This window comes from Dunckerocampus dactyliophorus, chromosome 3, assembly GCF_027744805.1.
Source record: "Dunckerocampus dactyliophorus isolate RoL2022-P2 chromosome 3, RoL_Ddac_1.1, whole genome shotgun sequence".
NCBI lineage: Eukaryota > Metazoa > Chordata > Actinopteri > Syngnathiformes > Syngnathidae > Dunckerocampus > Dunckerocampus dactyliophorus.
The window spans coordinates 21,177,407-21,189,673 of NC_072821.1; the positions used below are offsets into that span (position 1 = coordinate 21,177,407).

Below are 12,267 nucleotides of genomic sequence, written 5' to 3' on the forward strand. Positions count from 1 at the left end.
TAAAGTGATCTTTCAAAGGTACACTTATTATGGATAAAAACGTCCTATCATCTGCGATTAATTACAAGTTAACTATGGACAAAATGTGATTAAATTATTTTTTCGATTGACAGCCCTAAAATAAAAATTAAGTATTGTAATTTCTTGTGACTACAGTAATCCCTCATTTATCACGGTTAACTGGTTCCAGACCCGACCGTGGTAAGTGCATTTCCACAAAGGAAGAAATATTTCGTTGTATTAGATTCTAAACACTTTTTTTTTAGCATTATTAGAGCCCTCTAGATAGGAAATAACACCCATATAGTCACATAATGCACTTGCATTATCAATAAGGCTTTTTTTGTTGTTGTTGTTATGTCTAAGAAGACACAACAACAACAACAAAAAAGCCATTTAATGCATAAATAAGACTTGTGCCCATTTGTGTTCCTATAAATGTAGGAAAGCAGAGTGGTGGGCGGGCAGGAAGTGATATCGGGGCTTCATTGTTGATTTTCATCTTGGCGTAGGTTACACCCGCAACAATAGTCCATTTTTATTTGGGATTATTGGGCCTCATTCACGAAACGTTCTTACGCACAAATGTGTTCTTAAAGCCTTCTTACGAAGATTTTTGGCATTCACGAAACGTGTTCTTAACTCACAGTTCTTAGATCTAAGAACAACTTCTACGAACGCTCAGGAGGACTCTTACGCACAAGCAAAGCTTGCACTTTCAATGCGCAATCGCCCTCATGATGGATTTTGCAACCTGATCCCAAAAAATGTAGTGCAAATAAAATATCCCAACAATTATTTATCATCAAAACAACTAAAATATACTCCATTGATAAATATATATTCAAATCCCAATTCATCAAAAAAAAAAGGCTGGCTGGACGTGCGCTGCGCAGAGAGAGAATGTAAAGGGACCATTAGATTTATTTGCTGAAAGCCACGAATATTTGATGTCCCGTTTCAGGCTTCAGGCTTCCCTCTCTGTTCTTGCAGGTGTGCAGGATCATCAGAATAACATCGCAATGAAACGTGGTGTGCCTATTGCGCACGTAACACCCCCAGATAACGACATGAGCCCTCAGGCACGTCTTGAGCCAGAGCACGGGGCTGCTGTATTAATTAGGCAGCGTCTAATCAAATGTAACCACAGAAAAAATTAATTGTCACACACAAACTATGTATTTTGACTTTATTTTTCCATCATGATTGTGTAAATATTTTCTAGAGTTTCCGAAATGGTTTGGTTTCTGATTGATGGCCCACCTCCCTTTTCCTCCAGATCCCTCTGGTGCAGTCTAATCTTTTTTTTTTTTATCTATTTTAAGTCAAAACACTTCTTTTTAACCTCTGCGGTGGCGCGTTTCTCCGTGGAAACGGCATTTATGTTTCCTGCAATGGTGCTCCATGCCGACTCTTTTTGGATGGCCTGATGACCGGTGGATACACGTGAAAATAAGGTGGTCTTGTGTTCGGTCACTCCTTGTAAAAGCACCTCTATTTCTGTAGAATTGAAGTTTTTCTTTCGTTTGTTGTCCAGCTGCTTCTCAATCTTGCCCTTGCGCGTTGCCATCTCCGCCTCCAGCTGCCTGTTGCGCACGGCAAATTTTTGACCTGATATGGGAAATAATAGGCGGTGACCTATGCAAATTAGGCCTCACATGCACGGGCATCGCAGTTGGCATTCATCAACCTAAGAACACCGGTGCGAACGATTATCCATACTTAAGAACGTGTCGTGAATGTGGCGCAGTTTCCAACCCACGCCTTCTTAAGTACACTTCTTAAGAAGACTTTTAAGAAGATGTTCGTGAATGAGGCCCATTGTTCCTGTTGTGAGATCATTTGAACTGTTAATAAAAGCCTGTTGTTCTAGTGATCAAGTCTTGTTTGTGTGTCTCACCGAACATTACAGTAACATTACTGACACCTAGTGACCACTGTACAATACTACATAGCATTCACAAAATCTTTGAATGTGTCTTCTGAATGCCTTATATTTGTATTTTAGTTCATTTAGTCACTTTTATGCTTGAAAATTAAAGTTAATTTAGGCAAAAAATATGTACAATTTGCTTCAACATTTGTTTTTGTTTTTTTTACTTTTCACTTTTTGGCCGTATTTAACCACGCATGATTCATTAATTTATTTTTGAAAAATTGTCATTAGGTTGAAACCGCAAAAGTAGAAGCCTGAAGTGGCGAGGGAGGATTGTATTATGTTTGGAAAAATACACATTAAAGTTGTTAAATGGCCAGTATATGTCCTGTGTTTTACTTGGCTAAAACTGGCAAAAGGTAATCAGTACTGGTATTGAACCAAAAAAAATCTGGTATCACCCAGAACTACAGTATCTGATATCATTTAAAATCTACCAAGTTGTTTTTTGGTGTCCGAAATGACGCCCACTGGCCACAACGATAATTTCATGTGATTCAAAGCATATGTTGCCTTTACAGATATTGTAATGTTCATTTTGTGTTGACACTTTTCTTTGTTTGCAACAAAGCACGGTGCAGCATTGCATCCTACTGAGAGTAACTCATGTAGCTAAATAACCACAATATTAGAAACCTGCCTACCCCTTCTTCTTGACAGTAGTTTACATAATGAGTTGTGGGTTGTCTGTGTTGCTGCCGCAAATACGATCCACAAGAGGCACATGAATGTATATTTGAAAGTGATTCACATGTCACTATTCTACTTAAAATCTTTATTTAACGTTCAAACATACAGAAATTCACATCAACTGTGGAGTTAGGGACAGCCACTAAATTATTCAATGCAAATCAACATTTAAACAACCATATTTTATACATACAAATTAAAAACAATTGCTTATTTAGTTGTCAATATTTGATCCTCTAAAGAATCTGCGTCAATCTGCTTTCTTTTTATTTGCATATGTCAACATCCATTAACATATATTCCTTCTGTGTTTACACAGATGAAGTCGAGGTAAATATTATGGTGTTGCACAAAAAGATACTGTTAATCTGTCTGCAAACCTCATGGTTTAAAAAGAACCGCAGCTAATTAACAGCACACCAGTACAGGAATATATTTTAATATTGATCTCCTTCTGTCCCTGGAGCATTGTCTGTGTGCAAATGCATCTGTGTGTATGAGAGTGCAAGTGTGTGTGCGTGTGTGTGTGTGCAGCCAAGAGTATGATTATGAATATTTTAAGAGCACATTTAACATGGCGAAGCCGAAGCAAGCTCGGTGAAGGATTTGTGCCTACTCTTCAGCTAATGACCTCAGGCTCTTCCAGCAAAGCTTCTTCATATTTTAAAGAAAGTCGATAAAGCTGCAGCCCAGTCAGCAGCATTAAGATTCATACAGACGCCACAGGGACCCTGAAAAAAATTAATAACACGCGTGTCTAACAATCCTTCCTGCGATTTAGAGGAGTACCTAAGATCTCTGCCTCAAATGCAAAGTAGTAATGAACACATAGATGAGATAAATTCTGAACACGCACCCTTTACCTCTCAAGCCAATGCACAAACATCGTTTTGCTCCCCAGTTTCTTCAGGCCTCTCTCCACACGTAAGCTCGTCACCCTCCCCAAACTATTGAACAAAGGAACCCAAACATGCTAAATCCCTCTGCACTCAAAGATATGACTATGTGTTTCTCCTCCATCCCTGCCTCTCCATTTTCCACAAGATAGCAAGCACAAATTGAAGAGCTTTATAAGACGCACATTTTCACCTCTAAACAAAAGCCCTTTCTCCCATTTTCTATCATCATTGTTATTTTGTTTCATCTTCAGATGTGACGAGGCACTGATGGGTCCTCTCAAGGCAAGGTCAGCCATTGTGCAGAAACAACTTTTTGTTTGCAATTCGTGCTCAGGCTGTGGCTCTTTTCTGTTTGCCTTTGAGACAGTGAGGAAGGCACTCCCGTCGATGTAAACTCCAGGTACTGGAGCACACAAAGTAAAGAAAGATAAGATCTATATTTTTAGCAACTGTATTTTGGACATTAAGCTTCAAAGTAAAAAAATATATATAAATAATTTTGGACCGCAGTAGGTGAGCGGGCTTCTCTTAATTGTGGTAAGCGCTGCCTGTCTTGGGAGGCTAGACAGCATATGGCAGAGTCTCCAAGAGAACAACACAGTACCCACACAGCCTGGCAGTGGCTGGAGCACGTGTGTGTGTTGGCGAGATGAGGGAGTTGACATGGGTGGGGGCAAATGTCTCCCAAATTCCAATTCAATTACATGAATTTGAATTGAATTTGAACTGAGGCTGCAAACAGGCAGTAAAATTGCAGTTCAAATTTGAATTGATAGAAGTAGAATTGGAATTCCAATTGATAATGCTGGTGTATTCCAGAATTATTCTATACATGACTTATTTACATATTTCATAGAAACATTATTACAAACATTACAAGTTGCGATGAAGCTCATGTCCATTACATATTAATTACAGCAAGTTTTCAATGTTTTTCATCGTCAGTTAAGAATAAAAACATCCTATATAAAATTAGCATTTAAGTTGATGTGTTATAACTTTCATGTTAGGGAAAATTGTGGAAAATGTTTTACTTTATCTTTACTTACCAATACTTTACTCTTTACTCGTTACTTTATCCAAGTTTTCAAAATGGAGGGAATTTGTGCTTAATGTTGTATTAAATAAGTACTCATAGTGTCTACGTCAAAACCAAATTCTCCCTGTTACTTGAAAACAGGGAATTTCCCTGAATTGCAATTATTTTAATTCGAATTAATTGAATTGAAATTCCATATTCAGAATTTTGCACAAGCCTGGTCTCTACGGAAACAAGATAACAAGAATTATATAGCTAGGCTATAGCTACAGTATATAATTACTCCACGTTATTAAGTTATGTATTGATATATAAAAAGTACATGGTGACCAAATCATCACAGTTGTTCTCACTGGCCACTATTTTTTATGAGCATCGTTGTCTTTTTACATTTTTTACGATGTGGTGGTGATTGGACATTGCAAAAAATAAGCATGTTTTGTGTACACCTCAACTTTAAATTTTGAATCCCTTGTCAGGTTTTTAGTCAGCAGGTTCGGAGAAGGCGTTCTATGATCTAATGTAGGTTTGTGCTTGTCTATGCTGGAACCCTGGCGGTGTTGATTTCGCCTCCAGGAGCGGAAGTCCTGATCGTCTGCCTGGCAGAATAGTTTCCATTTCCTTGTGTCGGAGTTAAAAGGGAAAGGAGCAAATCAATAAAGCCTTAATGGAAAGCAATCAAGAAATTCGGAAGCATATTAGAGCCAGAAGGCCAGGAAGTTGGACAGCATTTATTTAGGGTGAGTTACCTTAAGACTACAGTTGAATCAACTTTATTCGGTCCATTTGATCACCGCTGTTATTCACAGAACGAGTAAACTAGAATAACAACATATAACAAGATGCATCTAGAATGTACAGAGTGACTTGTTTTTGAGATTTTATAGTAAACTGAAAGAAAAACATGTAGGCAAACATATCTGGTCTCCAAGGTGTTTGAATCCAACATCCCGTGCCAACCCAAACAATTCAGACTCAATTCAGCATATAGCCACTTCAAATCCTCTGGCAGAGACATCTCTCTCTCTCGCTCTCTAAGGCCACAATGAGAGGCTTGTTTAAGCAGCTCATCGGCAGCCTGGTAGCCCATATGTGCCTCACACCCCACCGTCCCCAGTGGGTTCCAGCTCTGTGCAGTGATACCACCTCATCTGCCAACACGGGCCGCTTGGAAAACCCCCAATCCATCCTCTGGTTTCTCTTGTCTTCTCTTACTGGGTAATGTTATGATCTAAACTGATAATGTAGCCAGTCTTTTTGCCATATCAACAAATCACAATATTCAAGGCAGATAAAAACAAACTGTCAAAATGAAGAGGTCAGCTGAGGAAAATTGAGAAGAGAACACACTGAAACACACATCATAGAATAATGACACGTTGCTGGTAGTCAGGCATTCTTAACATAAAACAGAGAAGTAATATTTTGTCCAATGAACAATGTGTGAATCTTTTGAGCCGGTTTTGGTGGCATATGTGGTGAGAAGCAGACAGACAGGAGATCAGGGTCCAGTGTCATATCCACGGTGTGTGTCTGCAGGTCCCGCACGGCGGCGGTCCACTTATCCCCCTGCCACCGCGCACATATGTTCCGAACATGGAACAGTTGGATGCAGCCGATGGCTGAAATGGGTCAGGCAGACACAGATGGAGGAAAAAACTCCCACTGGGTCATTGTCAGATGACTTACACCCTCAGAAAAATGTGAGAACATGTGTGAGACATCGAGTAGTATCGCCCAGATTGCATTCGCTTTCACACTTCAAACTGTGTTATTTAATTCTAAATTGTAAAAAGAATAAAAGACATAGTGTGAAGGATTGCAAACATTCATTTTATTGTGCTCTTGTTCTGTGGGAGATTTATATTCTCAAATTCTTGCTCCGGTGCAATGACTTTTTTTCAAGATAGAGCCTATTTTTGGACAAAAAAAAATAAATCAGATTAAATAATGCATGAATATTAATGGCAAAATCCGGGCGCTTGGAGGAGATTGGTACCTATGAAGGTGTATAATATGGTTCACGTTCAAATTGCTCAGCGAGCTGTGGAACTTCATAGATTGATGCTACCAAAATTGCACAACATAAAACATGACATGTTGAAAAATGTACTTCTTGGCCTTGGGAGGTGGGAATTAATGTCTCCATAAAAATGCAAGAGAGCCTAAACACATTTCTGCAAAGGTGCAGAAAAATGTGTATCGCACAGCTTAATGATGAATTCAACATGAAGGGGAAAAAAAGACAGGCCAAACTAAAGTCACATTACATTAAGCTGCCCATTACCCTTCAATTTAGTCTTTTCAAATCAAGACATCGCAAATGGCGTCTCTTTTGAAACGTCTCCCATAGGTGCTGCTGGCATTTCTCCTCCGTAAGTGGAGGTCGTCCTCAGACAATGCCGCCTCACTCGTTTTCTGCAATCCATGGTGTCGCAGCTAAAATGAATTCTAGGTAAATGTCCTTGACTGTCAAAACCCTCATTAGAAAAGGGATGTGAGGCAATCATTGAGGAGTTGAAAGGTCATCCATTTGTTCCACGTCCCTTTCAGAGTGATCCTTGGCTTCTCTTTCATGTGATCATTCAACAGCATTTCCTAGCATAAAGTGTCGGGTCCAAGCTAGATAATGAAGAGCTGAAAACACATTGCCTGTCCTTTCCTAGAGTTATACTCATATGTTGTTACTGTGCCTCAGAAACTTGCATTAATCCAGAAATTGCTTCAGGATCTTCCAGGTGATGTTTCATCCTGGCTGATTCAGTCATACGGTACCTCTTGCATCTTTCACCTCAAATGACCCATCACATGACACATCATGTTGTCAGGCATGCATTAGTATGTGGATGACATGTGCTCTGCGAGGCAGTCATATGTTAACACTGAGTCCCTTGGATTAAAGTCAAGTTTGCAGCTGTAGTTTTGGAATAATTCATCGCTCGCATTTTTACCCTGGAGGAGCCACAGGTAGTTGATGAAGTGGCAGTGCCAAGACTCCCAACTGGCGAAGACGAAGCGCAGCTGCCGGGAGTCAGCACGGCCAGATGCCGTTGCTGATGTACCATGTGTTCCAAGCGGGGCAACAGTGTGTTTGTGCGAGAGCCGGCTGGGAGGGGAGAGAACGATACGCTTGCCAAGACATTCTCACGCTGATGCCAACCTGACACATGCTCGGGTAGTCCCCACGGTTCACGGTGCCATCTCTGCCTCTCTCACCGGTCTGTAGGGGGTCCTCTTTTTCCTCAGATTCAGCCCTTTGCCAGGATGGAAGCTGGCACCTGCTTGTCGCCATCCTGCCCGTCAGCAGCAAGAGCGTTTCAGGTGGTCCTCACCAAACGATGTGTTGGCTGCAGGCCATTGCAGCTTGGTACGATCATGTCACTTTAACCTTTACCACTACTCCTTACAGCACCATGTCTCATCTACCCATAACAAATTTAAATAAACTATGCCCCTTATAATCCACCAGTCTTCGGTCATCCCACTTGCTGTTGTAAACGAGCCTCTTGATGGCTGCAATTGCAGCGCCCGCAAGCAAAAAATATGGCTGACTTCCAGGACACAAATCCCAAAGCCTTGGTCGTTTGTTGACAGGAGGCAACATTTTAAAAATGGAAAATTTCTCACCTGCTTCTACATTAAAAACGCATCAAAGCGTCAAATCACAACAAACAAAGGGTTATCTAGAAATGACGTTATTACTGGGGAAGCATCGCGCCCCCTTGAACAGCGGCTCCCCACAAATCGGAACGGATGGTCTTTGACGATACTATTCCTGAGCGGGGGGGAGTTCTCTGATACAAAGGCTCCACATTCATTAGGAACATGCCATCATCGTTTGCAGCATAGGGGGTTTGCGAGGGAAGTGAAACTTTTTGAACGTGTGCCATGTCTGTACCATTCTCTTATCGGAGGCCCTCGACTGCCAGCTGGCGGCTGAATGTGCCCACTTGCACAGTGATGCCAAGCTAGTTGGCACACCGACATGTGATGTAAAGCCAAATGTGTCTGTGTGGTGGCTGCATGTATGCAATACTCACCCCTCCCATCTTCCTCTCTCACCTCCCCATTGCATCTGTAGCTCTTCAATAATCGGAGTTGATCTTGACAGTATGTACAAATTCAGACAGATGCTTGCGTTAAAAAAAAAACCTCAGAACAAGTATTGAATACTATTCAGTATATAAAAGTATTCAAATGTGTTAAACTGAAATACTTAGACATAAAAATATTACAGCAAAAAAGAAAAAAAATCTAAACTGCTTACTTTCTTTAAAATGTAACATTTTAATAACTTTGGGATAAAATAATTTAAATCATTAAACGTATATAAATGTATAATACAATTGCATTATTTGTAAATTGTGATTTTGGAAGTCAGACTTGTCTTTTACGATTGAAGAAGACACCATAGCGTTGCATTGTGTTGAGACGGAACTGCTAAACCAAAGTTAGGTGTTTCCTGCCGGAACCATTATTTGGTGTACTGTCCTTCACAATAAGGACACCGGCTTCTAGGTAAGGCGAATGTAAATAATACTCTGTGGTACAAGCTTGCACCGTTGCGGTGTTTTGTCATATATATAAATGTATATATTGTATTTTAAATTTAGATTATCTAAGCTAGAAAGACAATCCACAGAACGATTTTAAAAGTAAATGTCAGCTCGTAGTGAAATACAATACATTAATTTACCCCTCGGTGCATCATTAGCGAACCAAAACACATCTCCAAACTTCACCGGAGTTTAACCATTACCATGTCATTATTTCCAACACGTATTCCTTGCGAGCATATTTGACTTTGTGGGTAGTAAGAGGCATTAAGAATTGAAAGCATTAATACAGATCCAGTCTAAGTAAAGTAACTATAGCTCTGATAAAGCTACAGATCTCTAGCTCTAAGTCTGTAATAAAGAACACGTCGCATACATGTTACGTTTAGACACTCATGCTTGTTTTTACCCCCCTATGATCAGCACGTTGAGTCAGAGTAGCATTCAGATATGATTAACAGACAGTATAGGCAATTTATGTGTCTATACAAATTCATTCATTTGATTTTAGAACTTGGAGATTATGTTGCATTATTGACTCCTCAAGCAATCAGTTGCCACACTCAATGTTCGCTTGTGAATCAACAGGTGTCATCCTTAAATAACTGAGAAGATGTCATCCATCATGATACTAATAGCCTGGATCTGAACGACCTACCTCAACCATGTTGTCAGGATTTGTTGGAGCATGTCACTCCCTGAAGTGGAAGTGTTGCCGTAAATCCACCATTGACATACATTTTTGCTTATCTGATGCAAGTCGGTGGTTTCCAGGAAATATAGTCCAGAGGAAAGCTCATAAATGGACAACAGTACCCTCATCAAAGATTAAGCAGAAGCCTGTGTATGCTCGAGCTTTAACATTTGGAGACAAAACAGCTGTGATAGATAGTAGTGGCTGCCACAGCTACAAGCAGCTTTATGCCAGTAGCTTGGGTCTTGCAAGGAGAATCAACGCCACCCTTAACTCTGACTTTGGACGCCTGGAAGGGAAACCAATCTCCTTTTTGTGCGATAATGATGCTTCCTATACGGTGGTGCAGTGGGCCACTTGGATGAGCGGTGGGACAGCGGTTCCACTGTATAAAAAACACCCACCATCTGAACTGGAGTACATCATCACAGATTCCCAGAGTGCATTGCTGGTGGCGGGACACTCCTATGCGGATAACTTGGAGCCCCTGGCACAGAGGCTGGGTCTGCCTTGCCTCACACTTCCGCCTACCTCTAAAATCAGCACTTTAAACAAAGATGACACCCAAGACATGGAAGAGGTCAGACCCCACTGGGCGGAGCAACCAGCCATGATCATCTACACCAGTGGTACGACAGGCAGGCCGAAGGGTGTTCTCCATACGCACAGCAGCATCCAAGCCATGGTAGGTGATGTCTTTTTTACAGTTGCCATTTATATAAATGGAAAATTTGGTACACATTGGCTTTAAACCCCCTACATTTCACATACATAGTATTTTTACCATGTTCAAGTGGTGTTATTGTTTTGGCGACCGTCTAGAACAGGGGTCTCCAACTTTCATCACCATTAGAGCTACCTTGGCAAAAAAAAGGAGAGGTGATGGTGCCTCTCGTCCATGGAATTTGCATGATGTCAAGAGGGCATTGTAAAATGCTTGTTACATTAACAAAAAGTAAAACATAACACGGTGTAAACACACACACACAGGCTTTGCTAAACTAAGCTAACCCAAGTAGCTTCCATTCACGTTCTGCAAGAGGAGTTTTTCTGGCAACCTTTGCCGGGGTTTCAGGGCGCCGTTTAGACATGTTTAATTTACAAACATGGGTTAGTATTTGTGATAAGATTCCGCCACGATGGAGCGGTCCGCTGGGAAAATACTTCCCCACTCAAAGTTCCTTTTCCTCACGATGACATTTCATTCACATTATGTCAGTTTTTGTCAGATTCTGCTTTTAACAGTAGATTCTGTTTGTATTGGTCAATCCTCGATTGTGTTCGCGATTCCGTTTGCAATTCCGTTAATGCGGCCCTAATTAAAGTGGGAACACAAAAATGAGAGCACAACATGTAACAGGTAAGTGAAAACACATACGGCAACTACTACTAATGTGGTAGTCTCGGCTTTTTGCTAAACGAGTGCCGCAAAGCATACTGGGAAGCCGGAAACATTCCACCGACGGGAGTGATGCTGTCTTTTTGTAAATAATTAATCAAAGTACAGGTTTAGAGTTAACACAGTTGTTATTTATGATCCTCCGCAAGTACTAGTAGTTGCCCTGTGTATGTGTTATCTATCTGCTGCTGTGTGAAGGTTATAGCGTTGCTTTTTTTAAGACATTGTGAGTGAGTCAAACTGTTATGTTCAGTAATGACTTCCTGTCAGCACTGACAAGCTCATTACAAGTTCGGTTTTGGGTTCTGCTTGGCCAAATAAAGAATGACTTTCTTTAAGGCGGCTGAAGTTCCTTTGACCCTCACTTGGGAAAGTCAAGATAATATCATATTTTTCTAATTATGTTTTCCAGTTTTTGTTACTTATGGCCTATCACAGTTCAGGTTCATGACAGGTTTCTGGTGGTGTTTGTTGACAAGTTTATTGGTTGAAACGTGATTCCGGACTGAAAGCTTAATGTGGCCCGAACTCTAGCTCCAACTTTCCCCACTTTGAAACTAATTAACTGATTTAACTCTTCCATATTGGTTTAAAAATTCACATCAAATAATTGATTTTCATTTCACTGGCTAACATGTGCAGGACCAGGGTTTCTGCTACATGTAATTGATTGTGGCCACTACAAAATAAAAGCCACCACACCTTAAAAAATATTTTTTTAAACTTGAAAACAATGTTAAGTAGTATATTGTTTGAATGGATATACTGTATGTGCTGTATAGATACATGTAATAGAGTATTATTTACACACATGTTGACCACAATTAGTCTGAAAACATTTGAAAATATCATAAAAATGTTTCACTGCACTTTATTTTGATAAAAGTGCACCATAATCGCCTGTCTGCCTTGTCGGCACTTGCTCTTGTGTGACCAGAAAAAAGTATGTGTCTTGTGTTCCTTTTTATCGTGCAAATAAAAAATAGAATGTAAAATGTGTATCACAGGGGGTCACCAACAGATGCTAGTAGTAGCTCACCAGCTCATGTTGAGT

At 40.4% G+C, this 12,267-nt stretch overlaps 1 protein-coding gene across 4 annotated transcripts in view; it reads left to right on the plus strand.

Moving 5' to 3' along the window:
• Positions 1-7,781: 7,781 nt before the first annotated feature.
• acsf3 (acyl-CoA synthetase family member 3) overlaps positions 7,782-12,267 on the plus strand; it is a 62,049-nt gene continuing 57,563 nt past the window's right edge. For 3 of the 4 annotated variants that reach the window (XR_008569804.1, XM_054770835.1, XM_054770833.1), the window contains exons 1-2: positions 9,051-9,082; positions 9,709-10,499. Coding sequence is in view for 3 of the 4 variants with exons in the window: in XM_054770835.1 (XP_054626810.1) it covers positions 9,786-10,499 (714 nt within the window). In the remaining variant the exon portion in view is untranslated. Of the gene's footprint in view, positions 7,932-9,050; positions 9,083-9,708; positions 10,500-12,267 lie in introns of those variants that run through there. The other variant, XM_054770834.1, reaches the window with a different exon arrangement.